The sequence below is a fragment of the Sturnus vulgaris genome, chromosome 16 (genome assembly GCF_052056855.1).
Source record: "Sturnus vulgaris isolate bStuVul1 chromosome 16, bStuVul1.hap1, whole genome shotgun sequence".
In the NCBI taxonomy this organism is placed as follows: domain Eukaryota; kingdom Metazoa; phylum Chordata; class Aves; order Passeriformes; family Sturnidae; genus Sturnus; species Sturnus vulgaris.
In genome coordinates this window covers 15,359,123-15,383,928 of record NC_142258.1, presented here as the reverse complement: position 1 = coordinate 15,383,928, position 24,806 = coordinate 15,359,123, and the positions used below count along the sequence as shown (strand labels likewise).

The 24,806-nt window shown below is 59.5% G+C and overlaps 4 protein-coding genes and 1 non-coding gene across 7 annotated transcripts in view; 3 read left to right on the top strand and 2 right to left on the bottom strand.

Moving 5' to 3' along the window:
• The window catches only part of ABCA3 (ATP binding cassette subfamily A member 3), a 30,879-nt gene extending 20,023 nt beyond the window's left edge, over nt 1–10,856 (top strand). For both annotated transcript variants that reach the window (XM_014888550.2, XM_088174686.1), the window contains 13 exons: nt 322–625; nt 1,115–1,388; nt 2,274–2,478; nt 2,922–3,141; nt 3,378–3,536; nt 4,017–4,189; nt 4,471–4,605; nt 4,725–4,919; nt 5,848–6,035; nt 6,195–6,365; nt 6,770–6,957; nt 7,064–7,137; nt 8,350–10,856. In XM_014888550.2, coding sequence (XP_014744036.1) covers nt 322–625; nt 1,115–1,388; nt 2,274–2,478; nt 2,922–3,141; nt 3,378–3,536; nt 4,017–4,189; nt 4,471–4,605; nt 4,725–4,919; nt 5,848–6,035; nt 6,195–6,365; nt 6,770–6,957; nt 7,064–7,137; nt 8,350–8,481 — 2,418 coding nt within the window. In that variant the 3' untranslated portion in view covers nt 8,482–10,856. The remainder of the gene's footprint in view (nt 1–321; nt 626–1,114; nt 1,389–2,273; nt 2,479–2,921; nt 3,142–3,377; nt 3,537–4,016; nt 4,190–4,470; nt 4,606–4,724; nt 4,920–5,847; nt 6,036–6,194; nt 6,366–6,769; nt 6,958–7,063; nt 7,138–8,349) is intronic.
• Nucleotides 10,857–11,477: 621 nt separating this feature from the next.
• Nucleotides 11,478–15,020, bottom strand: MCRIP2 (MAPK regulated corepressor interacting protein 2). Its single transcript, XM_014888501.2, has 5 exons — nt 14,892–15,020; nt 14,728–14,809; nt 13,055–13,182; nt 12,751–12,852; nt 11,478–11,905 (listed from the first exon to the last, which is right to left on the bottom strand). The coding sequence occupies exons 1-5, from the start codon at nt 14,941–14,943 to the stop codon at nt 11,835–11,837; spliced, it is 435 nt and encodes a 144-aa protein (XP_014743987.2). The 5' UTR covers nt 14,944–15,020; the 3' UTR covers nt 11,478–11,834.
• Nucleotides 15,021–16,754: 1,734 nt separating this feature from the next.
• On the top strand, nt 16,755–16,825 carry TRNAG-CCC (transfer RNA glycine (anticodon CCC)). Its single transcript has one exon. It is a non-coding gene; the product is annotated as a tRNA-Gly (tRNA).
• Nucleotides 16,826–16,934: 109 nt separating this feature from the next.
• METTL26 (methyltransferase like 26) lies at nt 16,935–19,870 on the top strand. 2 transcript variants are annotated; one of them, XR_015807279.1, is made up of 6 exons: nt 16,935–17,168; nt 18,324–18,486; nt 18,589–18,648; nt 19,009–19,090; nt 19,299–19,377; nt 19,454–19,513. XR_015807279.1 is itself a non-coding variant. In XM_014888502.2 (6 exons), exons 1-6 carry the CDS (start codon nt 16,966–16,968, stop codon nt 19,499–19,501), a joined length of 621 nt encoding a protein of 206 aa, XP_014743988.1. In that variant the 5' UTR covers nt 16,935–16,965; the 3' UTR covers nt 19,502–19,870. The 2 variants fall into 2 exon arrangements, 1 of the variants encoding a protein (XP_014743988.1); XM_014888502.2 differs by having other exon boundaries at nt 19,023–19,090; nt 19,454–19,870.
• Nucleotides 19,871–19,989: 119 nt separating this feature from the next.
• Nucleotides 19,990–23,544, bottom strand: WFIKKN1 (WAP, follistatin/kazal, immunoglobulin, kunitz and netrin domain containing 1). The gene is given in 6 exon segments (XM_088174413.1): nt 19,990–21,778; nt 22,603–22,773; nt 22,815–22,863; nt 22,964–23,089; nt 23,091–23,247; nt 23,250–23,544. Coding segments are annotated over 6 exon segments (2,289 nt in total). The 3' UTR covers nt 19,990–20,287.
• Nucleotides 23,545–24,806: the final 1,262 nt, after the last annotated feature.

The window sequence follows — 24,806 nt, the reverse complement described above, 5'->3', positions numbered from 1 at the left end:
TGGCCGACAGCTGCCCTGCAGTAATTCTGCTTGGGACCCTCAGCTGCTGGGAGGTGGAGGGAGGTAAAGGTCATGGCTAAAGCTGCTGTTACCACCTGAGATCTCAAAGTGATTGTTCAGAAGCCATGGAATTGGATGTGCTGGAGCTGGGCAGCTGCCCTACTAATCCCTTTATAGGCTTAGCTGGAGAGCAGGCTCTCTTGCAGGCTGGCAGGTGCATACCGGGTGGGGGTGGTTTGGGGTTATCTTCCACATCAGCTGCACGGGATGATGTGTCCACAGCTGTCAGGGCTCACTATGACCCCGCCTCTCCCCTCGCAGTTCTACCTGTGCTGCCAGCAGTTCTATGCCATGTTCATGAAGCGGGCCATGTACAGCTGGCGCAACTGGAAGATGGTGGCAGCACAGTTCCTCGTGCCTCTGATCTTCACTGCCTTTGCCCTCATCGTGGCCAAGACCTTCCCAGGCCCGCGGGACTCGTCCCTGCTGCGGCTGACGCTGAATCCCTACGGCCAAACCATCGTGCCTTTCTCAGTGTCGGGCAGCATGGGGCTGCCGCAGAGGCTGGCGGAGCAGTACGCAAAGCTGCTGGATGCCCAGCGGCAATCGCCACTGGAGGTGCTGGGTGAGGGCTCAGGGAACACCCCTGGAACAGGTGGTGCCCAGCAGGGTGTCCAGGGGCCACTGGTGTGGGTGGTTTATGTCCCAGCTGCAGCGTATCTGATGCTTTTCTTTCCTGCGTGGGAGCGTTGCATCATTGGCTGGACCTCTCCTCACCTGAGCTGAGCTGTCTTCTCATAATTCCATGTTTGTCACCACTGGAACAGGCTCCCCAGGGGATGGTCACAGCCTCAATTCTCCCAGAGCTCAAGGAGCTTTGGACAGTGCTCACAGGCACAGGGTGGGATTGTTGGGGTATCCTGTGCAGGGCCGGGAGTTGGACTCACTGATTCTTGTGGGTCCTTTCCAACTCAGGAGATTCTGTGGATCTGTGTTTCTGTGATCAGGACTAGGGTGGGCCACCAGGGCTGAGTCTGCTTGGGGTCTTTTCCAGTTGGCCTCAGTTAGCTCTGGTGTCACGGAGCCCACCCGTAACAGCAGTGGTGTTTGGCAGGTGGGCTGGAGGAGTACCTGATCTCCCGGGCCTCCGAGGAAGGAGGAGCCTTCAATGAGCACTACATTGCAGCCGCCTCCTTCGAGGACACGGGGAACCGCACGCTGGTCACGGCGCTCTTCAACAACCAAGCCTACCACTCCCCGGCCACCGCCCTCATGCTGGCTGACAACGCTGTCCTCAGGGTGCTGGCAGGCCCCAACGCCTCCATCACCGTCACCAACTACCCCCAGCCCCGTAACATCACCGAGAAAGCCAAGGACCAGCTCATGGAGTGCGTGTGGTGATGGCACGGGGCTCGCTTTCCTGCTAGGGCTCAGGCCTCCCGTGGGTGCAGGTTGGCTTGGTTATACTGGGGTCAGTGGAGAAGCCAGGCTGGAGCTTCTCAGACCCAGACGTAGCTGTGATTGCACTCAGGAGGTCAGGGGAGCAAAGCTGTGGAGATGACTCCCCTGCTGAGCCTGGCAGCCATGTCACCCCATGCACATCTCAGAGTTTGGTTGTTCCCCTCAAGATACTGGCTGGGGTTAGTTTTTCCTGGGTGCTCATAGTAGGGGAAGCCATGTGGCCATGCTCTTCACAAAACTCCACATCCAGGGCCTCTGAACCTCACCTAGACCAGAGGGGCCATGTCTGGGACCTCACCAAGGCAGGGTGGAGGTTTGTGGTATGCAGGGTGGGCTGTGCCTGGGGGATGATTGTCTCCCTTGAATATTTCTTCAGCATATTGGTGGAGTGTAGCCTCTTTACGAAGCCCCGTGTGGGTGTGCTGGCCATAGCTTCCTCAAGAGGGGCAGTAGAGGAGCAGGTGCTGATCTCTGCCCTCTGTGACCAGAGATAGGACCCAAAGGAATGGCTGAAGCTGTGTTGGGGAGGGTTAGGCTGGAAATCAAGGAAAGGTTCTTCCCTCAGAGGGTGCTGGGCACTGCCCATGCTCCCCAGGGAATGGTCATTGTCTCAAGGCTGCCAAAGCTCCAGGAGCATTTGGACAATGCTTTCAGGGATGCACAGGGTGGGATTGTTGGGGTGTCTGTGCAGATGGACTGGATGATCCCTGTGGGTCCCCGAGACTATTCCATGATTCTATGCTGTCCCCGTGTAGCCTCAGCATTGGTTTGCTGAGGTGTCCCTGCCCTAATGTGTCCCCCTGTCCCCACAGAGGCCAGACTGGGTTTGCCATTGCCATCAACCTGCTGTATGGGATGGCCTCTCTGGCGAGCACCTTCGCGCTGCTGCTGGTCAGTGAACGTGCCATCAAGGCTAAGCACGTCCAGTTTGTCAGCGGCGTTTACGTGGTCAACTTCTGGCTTTCTGCCCTGCTCTGGGACATCATCAACTTCCTTATCCCTTGTGCTCTGATGTTGGTGAGTCACCCCTGGCACCCCAATGCCCTCCCCGTTGGTGGGAGTTCTGAGTGCTGCTCCTCTGGGATGTCTGTGGCTGCAAGGAGAAGGACAAGGCCACTGGCATTGTCTCTGTAGAAGGGACCAGCAAGAAAGCTGTCCCTTGGTCCTGCTGGGAGCTGGACCACAGCCAATCAGCTGGGGCAATTGCCTCTGGCAGCTGAACACTTTGCTGTTGGGACTAGAAAATGTTAAAATCCGTGGGAATTCCCCAGATCTGCCCTTCTCCATCCCAGTCTGCAGAAAGAGCCTCCCCTGGGGACAGCCGTGGGCTGCTGGTAGGACCCATCCATGAGGGGTTGTCTGGGTCAGTGCAATGCTAATATTATCCTGGGCCACTGGGACAAGGAGACTTCGCCTGAGGTGAAGCCAAATGTGCCTCTCCCCACATTGCTGTGCCCCAGGTGATATTCCAAGCCTTCAACGTGCAAGCCTTCACCCAAGACAGCCACCTCGTTGATGTGATGCTGATCTTCCTCCTTTATGGCTGGGCCATCATCCCCCTCATGTACCTTCTCAGCTTCTTCTTCTCAGTGGCAGCCACAGCCTACACCCGTCTCACCATCTTCAACATCCTCTCTGGCACTGCCACCTTCCTTGCTGTCACCATCATGAGCATCCCAGGTGGGTCACTGCCCTCTGTACCTGCCCAGCCATCACCAGTAAGGTCCAGCCCCTAAGGGGGCTCTCTCACCCCAGGACTGTTCGTTCCCCCAATAGTCATAAAACTCTACAACAGTCCATTCCCACCCATTCAAAGTGACAAAATATGTTTGGTTTCCCTCTAAACTTGACAGTGTCAGGGTTTTTTCTCCCAAACCAGCAGTGTCTAATCTATTGATCCACCTGTTCTCTTTCAGAGCTGGGATTAGTGGACCTCTCCAAAACCCTGGATAAAGTTTTTCTCGTCTTACCCAATTACTGCTTGGGCCAGTGCATCAGTGACTTCTACCAGAATTACGAGTTCATTCAGTTCTGCACCTCCTCTGTTGAAGCCATCTTCATCTGCAAAGCCTTCAGTGAGTGTCTGCTTCCTCACCTGGCCAACCCCCACAGCATCACTGGGGGGTTGTGTGGGCTGGGTGCTGGAACTGGGCAGTATCCTGGGGCCTGTGCCTGGGCAGTAGCTGCAGGTACCATTTTAGAGCAAAAACTTGGCAGCGTATTAGGACATATGTAGGAAAAAGTTCCTTAACTGGATCACCTTACTCATGATTTGGGGGAAAATGTGGGCTAGGGGAGGTTTCATAGATGAGTAAAGAAATCCCAATCCCAAGATTTTGTGTCCTCTGCCTGCCTCCACTGGAATCTTCTGCCAGATTCCCTCCAGGCCCAAGTCCTCTCGTGGGAAGCATTGGAAAGAGCTGTGGGCAGGGAGCCAGTGTGGGATGGAGATGAGCCTGGCAGAGCTTTGGGCTCACAGCTTCCTCTGGAGTTCATCTACCTCTCCCCAAAGTGTGGATTAATCCAGGAGCTGATTTTGTTTCATCTTTCCTCAGATATCAGTTATCAGATGAACTACTTTTCCTGGGAGACCCCTGGGATCGGGCGGTACCTGACCTCCTTGGCTGTCCAGGGTTTCTCCTTCCTCTTCCTCCTCTTCCTCATTGAGACAAACCTCCTCTGGAGACTGAGAACTCTGGTCTGTGGCATCTGCAGGCGGCGGAAATGGGTGAGTGAAGCATGTGGGAGCGAGCTGTGGCCTCCAAGCCCAGCCCAGGAGTCCCTGTGAGCTGGAGACGGGCCCTCATCACCTAAACCATCTTCCCAGGAAGCATCCCCGGAGCCTGGAGGAACAAATCCTGTTAAGTGTATGCATTGGCAAAGGGAGGGAGGCATCCCCAGAAGTGGCTGATGGAAGGGATGGATCCTGCCAGGGTTGGGGACACTGGAGGAACCCATTCATCCCCCAGCAGCCAGGTGACACAGAGTGTGTCTTTCCCCTGTGTTCAGGTGGCCCTGCTGAACAGGGTGTCTGTGCTGCCAGAGGACAGGGATGTGGCAGATGAGAGGAAGAAGGTTTTGGAGTCACCACCAGAACTGCTGTCATCTCTCAGCAGCCCTCTGGTCATCAAGGAGCTCACCAAGGTGAGGTGACCTGAGTATCCTGCTGTCACTGAGCCATGTCCTCTCGGGGCTGGCAAAGCCACCGCCTGCCTTGCCGTGCCATGGGCAGTGACAGGCGGCTCGTGTGGGGTCTCCTGCAGGTCTATGACAGCCGGGAGTCCCTGCTAGCAGTAGACAGGATCTCCTTGGCCGTCAGCAAAGGGGAATGCTTTGGTCTCCTTGGCTTCAATGGAGCGGGCAAAACCACCACCTTCAAGATGCTGACGGGTGACGAGAGCATCACATCGGGGGACGCCTTTGTGGATGGCCACAGCATTCTGGCCAACATCAAGAAGGTACCCAAGGCTGCGGGGGCGAGGGTGGTGTTGCAGACTGTCCTGTGTTTGGCTGGGCTGAGCCGCCTTACAGGTGCCTCAGAGAGGACATAGTTGCAGTTCCAGAGGCGGAGACAATATCCCGGGGACAGTGTGTCCTTGGCTGTCTCGGCTCTCCATTGTGTGGCCATGTGGGAGCAGTCTCCTCTTCACTAGGATTACAGATGTGATACAAATGGAAGCCAAAGCTGGTGAGGGTAGCAAACCCTTCATCAAAGGGGTTTACCTAGCAAACCCTTCATACTGGGTTTACCTCCATAGTTGGAAATGTGGAAAATACTGGAGGATAGTCTCTAAAATGAGTGTGTCAAACCTTTCCAGATCTCTGCGAGGGGTCTCCTTGCTCTGGAAGAGATGAGCAGGGGTTAGGCTTTCAGTCTAGTCCTTCCTCTACCACTGTCCCAGATTTCACAGAATGTTCTGATTTGGGAGGGACCCACAAGGACCTTCAAGTCCAACTTTTAAGTGAATGGGGATCCCAGGCAAAGTCAGACATGCAGAACATTCTGTGAGAGCATGCCCCAAATTGCTTCCTTCCCTGAAACTGCCTTCTCTCATGCTCTTGTCCCTGGAAGTGACCAGGACATGGGGGAGGTACCAGCCCTGCAGCGCTTTCCTGAGAGCCTGGGCACCCCAAAATGGTCCTTCACAGTGAGGAACCAGCTTGGCAGAGGTGTTGTGAGCCCATCCAATTGCTGTCCAGAGACACATCTGTCCATCCCTGTCAGCCCAGCTGCTCCGGGGGGCATTTCCCTCTCGTTCCACTTGTGGTTTCAGAGCTGCGGCTCAGCTCCCATCACTCTGAGCAAAACCTCCCAGAGGCGCAGCAAAACCTGTGGGTGCTCAGAGACCTGCCCGTGAGCTGACTGCCGTCTCCTGTCGGCCGCAGGTGCAGCAGCGGATCGGGTACTGCCCGCAGTTCGATGCCCTGCTGGAGCACATGACGGGCCGCGAGACGCTGAGCATGTACGCGCGGCTGCGCGGCATCCCCGAGCGCTACATCGGCAGCTGCGTGGAGAACATGCTGCGGGGGCTGCTCCTGGAGCCCCACGCCGACAAGCTGGTCAGGACCTACAGGTGAGAGCAGGTGTGGACAAACTGCCGTCCCTCCTTTGTGATGCTCCCTGTGATCACTGTGGGTCTCTATCCCTGTTCCTCGCTCCCGTTTTCAGCTGAATGTTGGACTTGATCTCGCAGGTCGTTTCCAACCTTAATGATTCTGTGATTCCTCTGCAGTGGTGGAAACAAACGGAAGCTGAGTGCTGGCATTGCCCTCATTGGTGGCCCCCCTGTGATCTTCCTGGACGAGCCCTCCACTGGCATGGACCCCGTGGCCCGGCGCTTGCTCTGGGATGCAGTGACACGGACACGGGAGTGTGGCAAATCCATCATCTTCACCTCCCACAGGTGACGCTTGGCTGGGCAGGGCTTGGCATGAGAGATCAGGGAGAGTGGTGGGATCCAAGGGATGGGGACACACCTCCGAGGCCTGGTAAGTGGGCATACACTGCCTGCAACCAGTGACTGGCTTTACCCAAATCTCCCTCCTCCAAGAGTCCAGAGAGAAAGGAATACACCTCCAGCTGCTTCCCAGAAGCTTCTGCTTGTGTCCTGGTGCTTACATGCCCAGAGAAGCTGTGGCTGCCCTATCCCTGGAAGCGTCCAAGGGCATGCTGGACTGGGCTCGGAGCAGCCTGTTCTAGTGGAAGGTGTCCCTGCCCGTGGCAGGGGGTGGAATTAGATGAGCTTTAAGGTTCCTTCCAACCCAAACCATGCTGGGATTCTCTGAACGAGTCCTCTCCTTCCTGCAGCATGGAGGAGTGCGAGGCGCTGTGCACACGATTGGCCATCATGGTGAACGGGCAGTTCAAGTGCCTGGGCAGCCCCCAGCACCTCAAAAGCAAATTTGGCAGTGGATACACCTTGCTGGCCAAAACCAGGGGTGAGGAGGAGGGCGAGCTGCAGGCCTTCAAGGCCTTTGTGGAGAAGACTTTCCCAGGTACTGTGAGCTGCTGGAGTGGTTGCCCCCTGAGCAGGGGCAGGGTGCTGGGTGTGAATGTCAGCACATTCCCTAACACAGAGCCTCTCCCTGCTCAATTCCCCAGGCAGTGTCCTGAAGCACGAGCACCAGGGCATGGTGCATTACCACTTGACCAACAAGAACCTCAGCTGGGCACAGGTAAGGGGGCACTGGGAGCCCTTCTCCTGCCCCTTCCCCTGTTCTTGGTGCTTTGCTTTTCCATGGTGCATCTTCCCTACGCTGCGTTCCTCTGTGGGAGTGTGGCACGGGTGGGCACAGCTTCCCCATGCTGGCACCTCCCTGCTCCTGCCCCTCAGCCCCAGGAACCCCCTGGCAGTGGCTTTAGACAGTGCCATGTAGGCATCGCGTGGTCCCACCAGGGCTGTGGGCAGTGGCTTTCCCCAGCCTGAGGGGTCCCAGCCCAGGGACACTGATAAAAACCCTCAGTGCAGATACGGTATGTAACCCTCTGCATACAGTATACAGTCATGTATAGAGCACACCTAGTACATCTCTCTGTCTATATACTGACTATATGTGCATTGTCCATATGTAAATACATGCATACTATACAGAGATATTCATAGCATACAGATAGTTTTCATATGCAGTATCTAGGTATATATATATTTTTATATCTATATCGTGCACTGTATGTAGTGTATATAATATACTGTATATTGTATATATATAATATCTACTATATATATACTGTGTAGGGTATATGGTAATACTCTATACAGACTATATACTCTGGAGTATATACTCTTTATATCAAGTGTGTAGTATAGTCTATAGAGTATATATATCGATAGTACATAAGATACAAATTATATAAAAGCTATGTATAGGAGTATATAAAACTAGAGAGAGTGAGTTTATAAATATGTATATTATATGTAGCTCAATATAAAAATGATGTATATGCTAGATACAGATAGTTATGTATAGTGTATAGTATCCTATGTAGTTACTTCTATATTATATAAATATTTTATATATATAATGTATTGGCAGAAACCTTGAGCAGGGATTCAAACCCAGATATGTGTGTATGTATATAAATACATATATATATGTATGTATGTATTTGTATATAAGTATATATGTATGCATTTATTACATATAAATGTGTAAAGCAATCATATCCACAGCATATATTTTTAAATGGTGTCAGATACTCCTGGCTTCCTCCACTCTCCTGACAGGGAAGGTGTCATTTTCCTGGCTCTCCCTGGAGAGAAAAGCTTTCCCTGCTTTCCCTGTCACAGCCTGGGGGTTCCTCTGTCACAGCCTGGGGTTCCCCCTGGGGTCCTGGGAGCCCCCCCACACCAAGTCACACTGCCCTCATGTCCCTGCCCTCCCTTGCAGGTCTTTGGGGCCCTGGAGAAAGCCAAAGAGAAGTATCGCTTGGAAGACTACTCAGTGAGCCAGATCTCTCTGGAGCAGGTCTTCATGAGCTTCACTCGCTTCCAGCACTACACAGAGGACAGAGGGAAATGAGCCCCAGTGCCCTTCCTCACGGACTGGCCCTCAGCCTATACATAGTATATATAGAGACAGTAATTTATATATCGGCGTGTCTTAAATACTGTATAAATGTAACACTTTTCAGCGGGGAGGGGTGAGAGGATGGCAGTGCTCCAGCTGCTGTCAGCAGCTCTGGGCCTGCGTGTGTGACACTGCCACTCTCCTGCCTTCATCCATCCATCCAGCAAAAATAATCCGCCCAAAATGCTGGGAGGAGCCTTGGATGGGTGGGGAGGGGTGTTGGACTTGGGCTGGCAGAGGAGGAGCGGATTCCCCTCTGCTCCTTTCTTCCCTGCCCTGCTCACACCCAGCGGGATGCTGCCCCATGGTCCTCACCCGCATGTCCATGTGTTGTTAGGTGGTTGCTCGTGGTTTAGCAGGAGGCTGTCACATAGCTCAGATCCAAACCGTCCCTGGGGTCAGCAGGATGTGCTGGGATTGCCTGTGGGAGCACATGGTGTCCAACCGGGGGGGATGGCTCAGCTCCTGCCTGGCACCTGGGGGGCATGGGAAAGAGGAGGCTCTGTCTCCTTTAAGTGCTTGGGAAAACAGTCTGCTCCTGCCTGCTTGCCAGTCCTGGTCCCAGGAGCTGGCACTGGCCCCAGCCACGCAAGGGGAGCTGTGTGGTGCCAGGAGCTGGCACTGGGTGAGAGGTAGGACATGGTGCTGGAGTGGTGCCCAGAGCTCGGCCCCAGGAACAGCACGTGATGGGCACGGCGGGGGAGGCGGCCAGGGCTGCCCAGGGACACTGCTGGGACGGCTGAGAGGTGCCACAAGGTCCCCGAGGACGCTGCTAGCAGCACTGCCCCGTTGTGCAGTGCAGCCACGGGACCAATTTGAAGCCAGCGATGCCCTCGCTGTGCCCATGTCCTGCTGAGCTCACCCCTTACACCCCACACAGCTCCAACCGGGCCATATCTGTCCTGCATCCCCCTCCTCATCCCCATCCCCTCACCAGGCTGTGCCAGCATCAGGCAGGGAGCAAAGACTCTGTCCTGCCCCTGCCTGGCTTCAGGATGTTGCTGGGCTCCTGCCTGGGCCCAGTTAGAGGAGGCAACTTCTTTTTGGAGTTTCCCAGTGGCTGGGTTGGGCTGTTTTTTTTTTTTTTTTTTATTATTTTGTTTGTTTGTTTGTTTGTTGGAAATCTGTGTTGATTCTTGTCTGTCCTTAACTAGTCCCTGTGTCACCTAGGGCAGCCCCTTGGGTGCTGCCCCATGATCAATGCAGAGCTATTTGCACTATAGTACTACACACAATTGCACATAACTAATTAATATTTATGGCAAGGGGGGCTGATTCCCTCCCAGTGATTGCATTGTCAGGGGTTGGGTTATATTTTTGGGTTGGGTTTTTATTTTTTTCCTTGTGACTGACTCATTCTTTCTTGTTCCATTTCTTCCCTTTGCCTAATGTTGTTGTTCAGAACAATGGTGCATCATGTTACTAAGAATTTCCCTGGATCTTAAAAGATGTGTGTTTTTATTAGTTAGCAGCCAGCAGGTGAATGGCCTCCCTGGACACCTTAGAGCCTTTTGGAGCTGCTGGCAGGGAGGGATTGCACCCTGGGAGCATCCAGGGCATCATGCATGGGGGGAATCCCAGCACCAGTGACTTTCCCAAGGAGGGAAGAAAAAGGAGTGATGCTTTCTGCTGGGAGGGTGGCTGAAGTGCTGAAACTCCCAGTAACTGTTTTCTGGAAAGGGAAGTACAGCAGGATGTAGTAGAGCCTCCCAGGCTTTGCCTGGGATGAGGAGCAGTGGGAATGTGGAGGTTTCAGGGGGTGAAATACAAAATTGCCACAGGCTGGCAGTGCCCTGAGCACAGCAGCAGCAGTCCCTGTCCTGCTGGCTCTGGTGCCCCCTGAAAGACTTGGGTGGGGACATTGGAGGCTGTGTGACCCCCACACTGCCCATGGTGCCATGGCAGAGCTGGTGGGAGAGTCCATGGCAAGGATGACATCCTCTGGCCTCAGCCCTCCATCACTCTGGGGCCACCCTGCCCTAAATGAAGGAAATGTTATGGGAGCAGCATTTCTTTGTCCCAGGGGGCTGTAACACCCTGTCTATCAGCCAGGCAGGCACTGTGGGCTGTGCATGGTGCTGCTCCTGATTTCAGTCACAGCCACAGTGCCAGGCATGCCAGCCCAGGGCCAGAAGCAGCACCAGGAGTGCTCTGTGGGCAGGTACTGCCAGGGGCACAGCTGCTGCCAAGGGCACAGCTGCTGCTGGCACTGCTCTGGCCTCCCAGGAGGGAGAAGCAACACAGCTCCTGGGCAGCTTCTCCTCCCACTGGCTGCAGTGTGGTTGTTATTCCCATCATAGGAATAATAAAGATGATTTTTTTTTCCAGTGGGTGTTTCCTGGCCTCCTTTGGAATCAGATTCTATTCAGCCTTTGCTGGCCTCCTGCTCTCTGCTTGGGGAGAAGGACATGGGGGTAAAGGGGTGTTCTACAAAACCAGAACGGGAAAGGCTTGGAAAAGCGCAGCAGCTGAGGAGGTTTTTTTGAGAAGTTGGGGTGCCCATCCTTTTTACCTCAGGCAGCCACAACTACCCTCTCTCAGCTCCCCCAGATAACCACAGGTGAGGGGGAGACCTCGAGCTTGGTGCTCAAAATGCCTTTTGGCCTCCATGGCAGTGGGCAGCTGGACCTAGCAGATTCCTGCAGATTTGCCCACCTACATGCTGCAGCCCAGCTCTGGAGCACAGCCAGAGTGCTTAGCCCCCCCTCAGCTGCCCATATGCTTCCCCCCCTCAGCCCTAAACACCTAAGACAGCACCAGCCCCTGGCTGAGCCCCAGGAGATGAGGCAGCATTGGGGCAACAATGCAGCTGCAAGGAAGAGAAGCTCCAACTCTCTGAATCCACAGAAGCCAGGTTCCCACTGAGCCACAACACACCTGGAAGCATTCCCTCTCCAGGGCAGGATGCTGCACCCCCTGCTTCCCCATCCCACAAGCGCGTCTCCACGGGCAGTTTCAGCTCTTTATTGTCTGGCGGTCCTGCTACAGCACCCCACTGTCCTCCCTGTGGCTATGGCTGCAGGGGGGGAGGCTCTCCCCCGTCCCCAGCGTGGCACCACAGTGTCCCTGGAGCTGGAGGCTGCAGGAGCTGCAGCAGTCCGAGAACTGGCACTTAAGGAATCCTGGCTGGGGCCGCACGCTGCTCCTCTGCCGGGCATGGCTGTGGTCCGGTCCCGCTGGGCTGGGTCACTCCACTTCGGGCATCTTAAAAACGTGGTTCAAAAACGCCACCGATTCTGGGTTGTGACCAGGTGCTCGCAGCTTCGTTTCTCTTGTTAAGAAACCAAACACAAATCTTTTCTCTTTTATGAGCAGTTCTCGATTTTGGCCAGAAATTGCTGTGCCCACCAGTCCTCCAGGTCGATGGGAACAAAGTCTGAAAAAGAGGGGAGGGAGAGAGGGGAACAACAGGAGAAGGAGCAGAGCTCTGGGTGCTCCCTTCCAAAGCCCCCCAAAAAATAACCTTGGAATCACAGAATACCCTGAGCTGGAAGAGCCCCGCAGCAATAATCCAGTCCAACTCCTGGCCCTGCACAGACACCCCAACAATCCCACCCTGGGTATCCCTGGCAGTGCTGTCCAAACACTCCTGGAGCTCTGGCAGCCTCGGGGCCGTGCCCATTCCCTGGGGAGCCTGGGCAGTGCCCAGCACCGTCTGGGGAAGAACCTTTCCCTGATTTCCAATCTAATGACACCCCCAGGTGTCCTCCACCCCTGTGCCTTGTCCCCAAAAGGCCAGACTGGGTTTACAGGGACATGCTCTTTCTTGGGAAGCTCTCAGCCACTGCAAGAGCTCACAGGCTGCTGTCACTGCCCTGACTCCAGGTGCCACCAGACAAGTGTTGTCCCCGTGCCCAATTGGTATTGCTGGCCCCAGGAGAAGCGGGTCCCCACAGGGAGCTCCTCTCTCAGCATGATGCTGAACCCCTTGGTGGCAGGAGAAGGCCTGAATCCCAGAGGAGTCAGTAACACAGTGGAACACCCAAGGGACACAGTGGACATCCCCAGCACAGTGCCTGAGCCCAGCTGTCTCCCCTCAGCACCCCCAGAGTGACTTCAGCATCAGCAGGATAGGCCCAAGCATCCCCTCTGGCACATCCAGCACTTGAATCCAAATCCTCCTTCCACCACAGCCCTGTTCAGGTGCAGGCTGAGCCCACAGCCACTCACTGTATCCCAAGCCTGATGCCCCCCAAAGTGCTACAACCACTGGCCACATACCTTTGAGTCCGGGGTCGGGGGTTTTCTCCACGTACTGCACGGGGCCGCAGGCGCTCTCCCCGCTCTGGCTCCCGTCCAGCTGCTGCTCTACCTGCTGCCAGGCTGGGGAGGGGGAACAAGCACTGGATGGGTTTGGGATCCCAGTGTGAGGGGCTGCAGGAGCAGGAAGCGGAGCAAAGGAGGGCGAGTCTCCAGGCTGAGGACTCCACCCCTGCCACCGATGTCCCCAGCACATCTGTACTGGGGAGGGACTCTATCTGCTCCAGCTCTCCTGGGCACTGCCCCAGGAACCCTCTGCCCTCACCTTCATAGACAAAGCGGACGTTCTCCTCGTGGGCCAGGGTGTAACATTCTTCAGGGGCTGAGATCTGCTGCAGCAGCAGTGGGGGCCTCTTGCCATTCACTCTGTTGAAGACGAGTTTCTGCGCTGGGCTGTGCAGGGAGGGAAGCAATAAGGGGGTGAGGGCACAGGCAGCTCTGCCCACCTCAGCAAGAACTGGGGCAGTTCAAGTGTCCTGGGTTGTCTGTGTGCAGTCTGACCTACAGCTGCAAGACACAGCCCCAGGGATAGGGGATTCGGACACAGGAGGGGTGCAAGGGGAACTCCCTGGGAAAAAGCATCAGCTGCCCATCTCTTACCCATCCTTAAACCTCCACCAAGTGCAGATCCTAAGAAAAAGGATCTGCCACCAAAACTGCAGGAATATCAGGAAATAGAAGCGAAATCCAGTCAGGTACTGGACAGGGGATGTGCCATCCTCTGCAAATCAAGCACCCAGGTTCACTGGAATAGCTCTGGGCCCAGCATGTCCCCAAGGTGCCCCAGGACTGGGATGTAACACTCTGTGAAGTGGGAGCAGGTCACACTTCCTCAGAGCTGGGATCCCCTCTGGTGAGGAGCACTTCAACCAACCCCTGCCCTGGATGCAGCAACACCCATCAGAGCTAAAGTAAAAACTTGGGACGAGACCTGTCAGCATCTTCAATGCAAAACTCCAGTATTCTGGCTTTTCTGCCCAGCTCCAGGGCAGAATATGGCTGCAACAGCCACGTTCCTCACGGGACAAAGTCTAAGGGGCCCTAGGAGTGGGTCTGGAGAGCAAGAGAGACTGGGAGCAGGCAGCTCCTGCAGATCTGCAGGCAGGGGCTGGGAAGGGCAGTGACCCTACAGCCAGCAGCACTGGGCATGCAGGACCAGGACAAGCATGACTGAAGCCACCCCAGTGAATTTCAAGGAACCTGGGAAGGAGAGGATCTAAGGGGGTGGAGGGGGAACGCATCTATTTCTTGGAGCTGGAGAGGACGTGCAGAACTAGCGGGGCCCCACTGCCCTGTCTGGGTGTGCTTTGAGTCGAGCCTTCCAGCCGGGAAAGGGGTCTCCTTAAGGGTCCCATCACCACCTCCCAGTCACTGGAATACCCCACAGCACCCAGCCAACAGCCCCAGGTATTGCTGCTGGACACTGGAATTCACCCAGAAAATGTCACCCCGGCTTTCGGGGCAGAGGGGATCGCCAGCTCCGCGTGGGCTCCGTGGGCGCACGGCGCGGCCAAGGCGGGCGGGCACACGGTGGCACCGGCGCTGGCCCCGCCGCCGGTTTGTGCAATCGGGGCCGTCCGCGGGGGGGGCGGGAGAAGCCCGGCCCCGGCTCCGCCCGCACCGGGACCCCCCCGCACCGCCTCCTTGGCGTGACCCCACCAGTCCCACTCCCCGCGATTTCTGGGGACGGCCCGTGGGAAGGAGGAGGGGCGGCGACTCCGGCGTGTCCCCGGCGCGGGGCAGCCCGCGCCACGCGTGTACAGAGGCCCGCGGGAGGCGTGCGGGCGCAGGCACGGCTGAGACCCCCGGGGCGAGCGGCACCGAGCGGAGACCCCAGGTCCCCCTCCCGCGTCCCGCCGGGCGGCCCGGCCGTCTCGGCTCCCCTTCACAAGGTCACCCCAGTGACTTTCCAAGGTCACGACCGCGCGCGGGGCTCACCTGGCGGGGGGCCACGGGCCGGGCTGCGGCCGCCCTCGCAGCTCGCCCAGTTTGCTGCTCTCCACCGCCTGCTGCGTGGGACCTGCGGGGGGTGCGGGGCGTCAGGGGGGGCAGCGAGGGCCGGACGGAGCCCCAGCGCCCCCCGGCCCCGCGCCCCCCGGTACCTGTGCGGCGCTGCGTGGCGAGCTTGCTGGGGCCGCGCGTCAGCGTGTACATGGTGCGGGCCCCGGCCCACGGCCCCGCCGCCCCCGCCCGAGTGCCGAGCGCGCCCCTCGCCGGGGCCTTTAACGGGCCGGGCCGGGCGGGCACCGACACGCCCCCGCGCTTTAAAGGGACCGCGCGGGGGGCGCGTGGGACGCGGCGACAGCGCACAGCGCCCGGGGGACGGGTGGGACACCCCCGGGACAGGTCGGGGCGACACGTGGGAGGCGTGCGGGGACAGATGCGGCATATGCGACACATGCGTGCTGTGTAAGGAACGTGTCTGCGTTGTGGGGACACATAGGGGACGCGCGGAACACATCGAGAGCACCCGTGGGACGTGGGACACGCAGGGGACACGCGGGACACATCGGGTCTACTTGTGGGGGGTGCGTGGGATGCATAGGGCGCACAAGGGACACACGTGCGACGTGGGGACGCCCGTCACACACATGGGGGATGCGGAGACACGCAGCGGACATTCATGGGATACGCTGGGGGCATGTGTGAGACGTGGGAACACACTGGAGACACAGAACATGTCAGGGGTGCACGTGAGGGGTTAATGGGGACACACAGGATGCAGGGACACACACTGGAGACGAGCAGGGCACACGCTGGGAGCATATGTGAGGGTTTGCATGGGACACAGAGGGGACATGTGGGACGTGGTAGACGCAGGGCACGCGCAGGACACACAGAATGCACAGAAGGGACATTGGAACGTGCGGGGCTCCATAGGGGAGAGCGCACAGAGGGAATGTGGGGCACAGGATGGCAGAGACGCGCAGGGGACACGGGAGTCACGGGAAAGTCGGAGGGGACCTGCACGGGGACACTCAGGAGATAGGACACCGGAGCCACTGCACAACAGGGGACAGATAGGGGTCATTCCTGGGACACAAAGCACAAAGTAGGGGGTGCAGAAGCAGGGGCTGAGGTGCTCCCCCTTACAAGGGGACAGCGCTGTGGCTGCACATCCCATGACCAGCGCAGGAAGCGGGAGTGGGCAGCCGTGTCCCGACCAGCACGGTGACCTTTGGAGCGGGGAGGTCCCGCCAAGGTGTCCCCACGTGGCAGGAGGTGCAGACCTAGGATATGACCCTGAGCAGATCCCCGGCCACCCCGCAGCGTCCACCGGCCACCCCTGGGGCTGGCGACAGCACTCAGAGTTTTGGGGAGAGATCGTGTGACAAACACACTGGGGACTCTGGGAGGCTCCAGCCTGGCTCCAGGGGCTGCAAAGCCACCCCACGAGGGTGACCTTTGCCTTTTCGCCACGTTGCCACGGTACTGGCCGGGGAGGGAGGGCTGCAGGCGGGTACCTCCCATAAAAACCCAGCGGAGCCTGACCCTGGTCGGTACCAGGCACGCGTGGACCCTTCGCGGGTGCGCATCCACTGCTGTCACCCCCAATCTTATTACTGTGCTTAAATACAATCCTGACCCCCAGGATGTCACCACGGGCTGCCATCCGCCCTGTCACGTGCTGGGGACTGTGCCTCAGTTTTCCCCGGACCTGCCCGGGGTTTCTAAGTGGCTGTTGGCGCATCCCCTGAGCTTTTCCATGCTTGGAAGGGCTGAACCCCTAATCCTTGAGCTCCAGATGGATCCCTCCAGACCTCCATCAGCAGTGACAGCTGTCGCGGAAAGGGTGGGCGGGGTCCGCCCTCACCCCCATTTTCCCGGGGTGTCGGGGCAAAGCCTCAGTTTGCTTCTTTCAGGGGGTACCGGTGCGTGGCGGAGCAGCAGCAGCGCCCGGGCCGGGGTCCCCGCAGGGCCCGAGGGCAGCTCCGAGGGGCGGCGGGGCAGAGCCGCTGTCGGCCGCGCCGCTGGTGTAGTGGTATCATGCAAGATTCCCATTCTTGCGACCCGGGTTCGATTCCCGGGCGGCGCAAATCTGTTTTGGTGGTTTTTTTCCCCCCTCCCCCCCCCCCTTCTGTCTTCTTTTTGCCCGCCCGCCGTGGGAAGCTCCACCCGCGGCGCGGGGCGGGCCCGGCGGTGCCGGGAGCTGTAGTTCCCGGGCCCGGCCCGGCCATGCAGGTCCCGGCGGCCGCGGAGCGCAACAAGGGCCCGATCCTGGCGGTGCTGCGGGAGTGCGCGGGGCCGGGCGCGGGGCCGGGCGCGCTGCGGGTGCTGGAGGTGGGCGCGGGCTCGGGGCTCCACGCCGCGCACTTCGCGCGGGCGCTGCCGCAGACGCGCTGGCAGCCCTCGGACTGCGACCCCCGGGCGCTGCGCAGGTGAGCGGGGCCGAGGGGACGGGGGACGCCGGGGGACACCGCCTGCAGCCCCCTACCACTGGCCCGGTTCCCTGATCTCCTTTTAATTAATTTATTTATTTATTTTATTTCGCTTGGGGATTTTGTGAAAACCCCTGTATCCCACTCTCCTGCAGCCCAGGCCCTCCTGCTTAGTGCTTTCTTTTCTCCAGGAAAACCCCGATATCCAACTCTTGGATGAGCTGGATGTGTGTTTTTACCCGGAAAAGACCCACTCAACAGTGGGCCCAGGCTCCAGACTTGTTTTTCTTTTTTCAGGAAAAAGCCAATAGCCGCGGCTCTGTTGCTATCTTTGCTATCTCTTGCCTGTCCAGCAGCCCAGGCTCCCCCTCTCAGTGCTGTATTCTTTCCAGGAAAACCGCAATATCCTGCTCTCAAATGAGCTTAATGTGTACTTTTTTTCCCAGCAAAGACCCCCTTGGACAGCCCAGGCTCTCTGGCTTGACGCTTTATTTTTTCCAGGCAAACCACAATATTCAACTCTTGCCCAGCGCAGGCTCCCCAGGTCAATGCTCACTATATTTTTTTTCAATAAATCCCCAATATCCAACTCCCAAACAACCCATGCTCCCCCGCCCAGGACTTTATTTTTCCCAGAAAACTCCCAAAATCCAGCTTTCCACTGTAGAGGAAAAAAAAAAAAAAAAGCCTGGTGGGGAGGTGCTGAAACCAGCGCCTTTCCAGGGGAAGTTTTGTGCTGCCCACCCATCAGCACCCAGCACCCTGGTTAAAAATAATCCCCAGGCTGGGAGGCTGCAGGAGCTGAGACCTGGGTGGTGAATGTGCCAAAAAGGGTGTAATTAAAACCAAAATCAGGAGATGTTGATGCAGTGGTGCCAGTGGGATGCCCCACAAGGGGTGAGTGCTCCAAAATCGGGGAATTTAGGCCCTGGGGCCTCTCCATGCTGCTGGTTGTCCAGGTGCTTCCAGTTCTCCTTCTGCCAGCTGGAAGCAAAGGGCTGGGCAAAGAGCCCCCAGGCTGTGCTGCACCCACATGCACGTGGAATAACAACTATTGGCTGAGAGTCCATCCAGGGGATTGTCCCTGCCTGCAGCGGGTGCTGGGGGTGCACGGGGGGACCCGGCTGGGCTTGAGGTGGGGTGTGGTGCCCACAGCATCGCTGCCTACGTGGAGGCCACGGGAGTGCCCAACCTGCTGCCCCCCATCCTGCTGGACGTGTCTCAGGGCTGGGAGACCTGGGGGGGCACCCAGCCCGGCACCCTCGACCTCCTTGTCAGCATCAACATGATGCACATCGCAGAGCTGCGGTGCACCGAGGTGAGCAGCCCTCACAGCCCCTGCCCCCTGCCAGGGCCGAGGAGGGGCTCCCGGGGGGTGTCCCAGCCCCCTGACCCGGTCCCCACCTCTCTCCTTTCCCAGGGCCTGTTCAAGGGTGCCGGGGTGCTGCTGAAGCCTGGAGGTGTGCTCTTCACCTATGGGGTGGGTCCTAGTGCAGGAGCATCCTGGGGCTGCAGCGTGTCAGAGCGGATACTGGGGGGACACCTGGGAGGGCAGCTCCAGTCATGGCTTAGGGAGGGAACTGGGAAATGCAGGGTTTTGGGAGGGTCTGTGTCTTTTGGGGCACATGCTGAGCCCTGAAAGGGGCAGTTTGGATGAGAGAGATCCTGTCCTCCCTCACCTTATCCAAGGCAGAGTCTGGGAGGGCTGCAGAGGGTGACAGGACTCACAGTGGGGGATGGGACTCCTTGGGGGCCGTGTCTCTTCCGTGCTTGGTGGGGACAGCAGCCCATGGAAGGAGGGGCTGGGGGGACACAGGGTGGCTCATGCCTACAGCTCCAGCTGTGTCCCCCCAGCCCTACGCCGTGGACGGCCAGATCAGCCCCCAGAGCAACGTGGACTTTGACCGCAGCCTGAGGCAGAGGTAGGAGGGGGCTGGGGGGCTCAGGCTCTTGGGGGCCCACTCTGTCCTGTCTGTCCCGCCCCTGCTCCTGGAGCTGCAGGAAGCTCCCTCCCAGCGTGGTCTTTCAAGATAAGGCACGCCTGAGGGCAGCCCCCCAGCCGGGGGGAGCTGGGGCTGCTTTGGGGGGGTGTCCCCATCCCCGGGTGTGACCCGCGCCTCCCTCCCGCAGCAATCCTGCCTGGGGGCTGCGGGACACGGCGCTGCTGCGGGAGCTGGCCCAGGCCAACGGGCTGTGTCTGGAGAGGATGGTAGGTGATGGGACTGGGGGACTGGGGTGCTCCCCGTGCCACTGTGCACCCCTGAGCCCCAGCTCTGTGTGTCCAGGTGGACATGCCGGCCAACAACAAGAGCCTGATCTTCCGCAAGCTGTAACCTGCCCTGACAGCACTGCCAGCGCCTCCCGGCACTGCTCTGCCCACTGATACCTCCTGCAGGGGTGTCACTGTCCCACCATGGACACTGGGGCTGAGGACAGCAGTGATGGGACAGACTCACCCCAGCCGGGGCTGACTTGGCTGGGGGGGGGTCCATCTCCCCTGGTGCCTTTGGGACCTCCTTTGCAGTGAGGAGCCTGGACCACAGGACCCAGCACAGCTGCCATGGGAAGAAACAACATCCGTGGGCATCATTGCTCAATTTCCTTGGAGGATGCTGTTCTGATGGTGTCCCCCTTCCCCCGCTCCCCAGGACTGTGCTGCTGTCCCCTCCAATAAACTCTGTGGCTTTGCCCTCCACACCCCAGCAGCTCCTTGATGTTTTCAGCACAAACACTGGGGGTGGGGATGTCCTCAGTTCCACCTCCAGCACCAACAAAACGGTCAGGTCCAGCACCAGGGATGTTACACTGGGCCCAGAGGCTTTGGTGAGGTGGGAAAATTTTATGAGTGGGGTGGTCCTGGCAGATCTCCCACCCCTCTGTAACCCAACCCACTTCTCTATTGCTCCTGGACGGGCTGGGGGGGGGTCACACGGTGCGGGGAACATGCGGCAGATAAATTACAGTGGAGGTGGGAGCTGCTCTGGGGCTCAGCATGGGGTTGGGGGGAACTACGTGACAGTGGTGACCTGTAGACACAGGCACTGGTGCGGGGGCTCCCTCAGGCTGCCCCCTCCGTGATGTGTCTGCAGCTCCCCCCGTCGGCACCTCCTCGCTCTCCCCTAGTCCTGGAAGCGGTTCAGGAGGTCGCAGGTTTTCTTCTCCATCAGCTCGTAGATCTTCTTCACCCGTTTGTCGTTGGCCGCCCGGACGTAGCTGCTGGGGTCCAGCGTGGCCATTCCGTCGTGCACCTCGCCCATGATGATCAGGGGCCCGTCCTCCGCCGTCATGTTGGGGCAGGGGCAGCTCCAGTCCATGTCGGTCAAGGTCACCTCCAGGTACTTGATGTTGAAGAACTTGAGGCCCATCTTCTCATCCTTGAGGACGTCCTCGAGGGCGAAGCGGGCTATGCCGGAGTCCTGGTCCTCCACGATCTCCATGAGCCGCCCCACGATGGCGAAGTCGCTGCGGCAGAGGCTCAGCACCATCTTGCTCTTTAGGCGGCAGGCCTTGCACTGCAGGCTCTTGGGGAAGGGGCACACGTCCTCGCACGTCTCCTTGCTCTCAAAGTTGTTGGTGTTGCCCTCGCAGCCGCCGTACACGAAGGAGTGGCACTGCTTCAGCAGATGGTTGTAGGCCCAGCGCGGCTCCCAGTTCTGGCAGGGCCCCTGCACCATGGGCAGGAGGCAGGTGGGGCGGGCGCTGCCCAGACAGGCGGCTCGGCACTCCTCGTACGTCTCGAAGTGGTTCCTGTTGGCCCCGCAGCCGCCGTAGCGGAAGGTGAGGCAGGAGCCCTGCTTGGCATCGAAATGCCAGCGCACCTCCGTGGCCTCGCAGCGCCGCCGGTCCGGCTCCTTCAGGCACTCGGCGCTGGGGAAGGGCTGGGGGCTGCCGGTGCGCGGGGTCCCCCCCGGCTCCCTCCTGACCACCGACAGCGGGAAGTCGGCGCGGAGCAGCCCGGCGGCGTTGCGGGCCGTGCAGGTGTAGATGCCGGCGTCCTCGTGGCGGGCGTTGTAGATGACCAGCTGGCCGATATTGGTGACCACCACGTTGCCGTACATCTGGTCCGGCCGCATGATGAAGTTTTCCTCCCGCTCGCTCTGCTTCTCCCAGGTGATGTCGGGCTGCGGGCGGCCGCTCACGTCGCAGCGGAAGCTGACGGTGCCGCCTGCGCGCACGGACTGGTGGAAGGGGTTGGTGTAGAGGGCGGGGGGCACCGGCACCTCGGGGCCGGCCCCTGGCGTGGGTCGCGCCGTGGTCTCCTGCGGCACGGGGCTGGTGTCGGGCCAGGTGAATATGTGCTTGCAGGGCACGGTGGTGAGGCGGGTGCCGCGCAGACACGCCTCGGCGTCCATGTAGCACTTGTTGTAGTAGGTGAGGCCGTCGGAGGCGCAAGTGAAGTTGGGCTCTTTCTCGCAGCGGTCCTTGCACTTGCAGACGGGCTGCCCGTCCCAGATGTCGCAGTCGGAGCCCTGCTGCGCGCACACGAAGCTCTCGCAGGAGGCGGCGGGCGCCAGAGCCAGCGCCGGAACGCTGCCGTCGGCAAAGCGCGCGGCCACGCAGCTCCGCAGCCCACACACGTTGGTGCAGCATTTCTCAAAGTCTTCACAGTCCTGGTCAGGGAGGGAGAAGAGATTGCGGGGGGGTGGGGGGTTGGAGGCCACCGCTGGGCTGGGGCTGTGGGTGCTGTTCCCACCCCGGGGGACTTTCGGGAGGGCAGGTGTCCCCCGCGCAGCCCTGGGCACCTTCAGCATCGCTGGGCTCCGGGTGAGAGCCAGACCTCCCCGGCGCAGCTGTGCCAGCCCCAGCCCACCCTCAGCACCCCCAGGATTTGGGGTGCACCTTAGCGATGATGCTCCCTTCACCACAGCAGAGAACAACTTGCCCTTCTCAGCTTTTGCTGGCCGAGGGGAGGCAGAACTCATACAGATGAATTGTGAAAGTCTCCCCTCTGGGTTCAGACAGCCCTAACCAGAATGGGGTTGCCCCTGCTCAGCCTGGTGGAGCTCAAAGCCAAGGCTCTATGGAATGGACAGCTCGGTCCATGGGTGGGCTCCAGCCCTCAGGGGAAAGTTGGGAGAGGATTCTGTCCTCGGCTTTGAGGGGGTCCGTGTCCCAGCACACCCATTCCCTTCATCCCAGCCAGCCCTTTGACAGGGTGCACGAGGAGGGTGGTCTGACCATGGGACACGGTGTGAGGGGGTGACGTGAGAGAGCAACAAGCAGTTTCTCTGCCTGTGGGGGACTGGGGAGCCCAGCAGACAGGAGGGGCTTAGGGGGAAAAGCTGCAGCAGGGCTGAGCCCGTTGCACGGAAACAACTGAACCGGCTGTGCCGCCCAGCACAGGACCCGCACCCCAAAGCATCTTCTCTGGGGACCTGGGGATGGCCCCCAAACCCTGTTACCGCCCGCCGCCTCCCGTAGCCCCCTCGCTCACCTGGTCGGCCTGGCACTCCCGCTCGCAGGTGCTCTGGGCGTCCACCCATAGGTTGGGGTTCAGCTGGTTGGGGCAGACGCCCAGGTGCCGCATCCTTCCCGGCTGCAGGCTCAGCCCGGCCGCCGCCACCGCCAGCACGGGCAGGAGCAGCGCGATGCCCACGGGGACCCGCTGCCGCCCGCCCGCACGATGGCCCCGGGCCCCGCGCCCGCCTCTCCCACGAGGAGCCATCGGGCCACCCCGCGCCGCCGGCCTGGCTCGCTGACGAGGGCTCGGGATAAATCACATTCAGGACGGACGGGATGAGGGAGAAGGCGGGCGGGCGGGCGGGGGGACAAAGAGGAGGAGGAGAGGACCAAACCTCTGTCCTTCAGCACGCGCGGCGCCCGCCGGACCACCGGCGATGCCGCCCGCTGCCTCCATCCATCGCACCGCTCGGCTCTCGGGGCGCCAGGGACACGGCGGCAGTGGCGGGTGTCTCCCGGGGCTCAGTCCATCCCCGGCACGGCCAGCGGGGCGAGTGGGGTGGAAGGGGAGGACGGGAAGGTTGTAATCTGAATCCCCTCCCTTCCCACTGATGTTTCTGGGTGTTTGGAATGGGAAAGGCGCTGACCTCAGCCTCTAACCCCGGCGAGCCCGGCGATCCCTGGGCAAACACGGGGGGAGATCAAAGGGAGAATTCAGAAAGTCTCCAAAGAGGGAGAGTGAAAGGGGAGGGGGGGGCACACAAAAACCCGCCCGGCCCACGGAGCCGAATTCCTGCAGGATGAGAAAACAGCCGGAGCCTGCGGTCCCATCGGACGGGGCGGCCGGCGGGAGGTACGCGGAGCCCACGCTGCGGACCCGGCTGGCCCGGGAGTCCCTCATCCCGCACCGCATCTCTGGGCACCCACCGGCACCGGAGCCGAAGGTGCCGGGAGCGGGACACCGGCACGGACCCATCCCCGCTTTCCAGCCCGCATCCCACCAGTGCCGTGCTGCTGGCACTGGACCGTGTCTCGCCTGGCGGGATGGGTGCCCACCCAGCCCCCCTGGAGGGGCTCCCCCAGCCCCCTGGGGCTCTCAGCCCTCCCTCCCCGATGATTTACAACCAGGATGTCTCCTGAGCCACACCAGACCCCGGCACATTGTGCTTGGGCTCAACCAGCACATCCCGCACCAGCCCCGAGCTGGCAGGAGCCGTCCCCGGCTCCCCGGCCAGATCCCCCTAATCCCCGATGGAGACTGACCTGCAGCAGGAACATTTCATGGCATTTTGGGAGCATTAACTCTTCCAGCTCTGGTGAGAGCCTCAGCCCTGAGGGGGGTCTGCAACCCCTGTGAAACAGCAAACCCGAGGGCGTTTTGCCCCGGGGAACAGCTCAGCCCCTCCAGTCTCCCCTCTTGGGGAGCAGGTGGTGGATGGGACAAAAAGGGCTCTTTTTTTTTTTTTTTTTTTTTTTGAGGGGATTGGAGTGAGGGGATCCAACCCACCCACACTCCAGAGCTGCTTTTGTGTGAAATGGTTCGGTGCCCCCCCAGTCTGTGGCTCCTTGGGGAAGCCCTTTTGCCCCAGACCAGGTGATTTGAGGGACCCTCAACACCCCCACACTGATGTGAACAGGGTGCAGCCACAATGCTCTGGCACGGTGACCTCCAGCCAGGAGCAGTGACATAGTGCTGTGACTAGCCACTGCTCCTGCCACTTCCCTGCCCAAGCCAGCACATGGCTGCACTGCTGCCGGCTCTGGGCTTCCCATGGCGATTCTGGGGCTCCCCGGGGCCCAAAACCCCAAAGTACAGTCAGGTCTGTCACCAGCTGGCCACGAACAGGCAAGGAGGGCTGGAGCATGTCCCACGGCTGTGCCCTGAATCCTGTTCCACGGCCAAGCAGCCACCCAAGGGCCCATCCAGCTGTGGATGCTGAGGGAAGGTTACGCTGCCCTAGGACACTCATGGGGAGGCTGATGTTTTGCAAACAGGGAATTGCATCAGGATTGCTCAGCCAGGAGCTGCCAGGGCCTGTACCCTGCAAGCCCTGGCAGCCTAAAACCCCCAGACCCACCCAGCTAGCCCTACCTGCTGCCTGGAGTTCCCCGATCCACAAACCCACAAACTCCAGCTGGGAAGCAACGTGGCAGATGCGTGGCACCTTGGTCCCCAGGGATGCAACCCAGAGGCATAGGGCCACTCTGGGGCGTCCCATGGTCCTTCCTGGGGGCTGG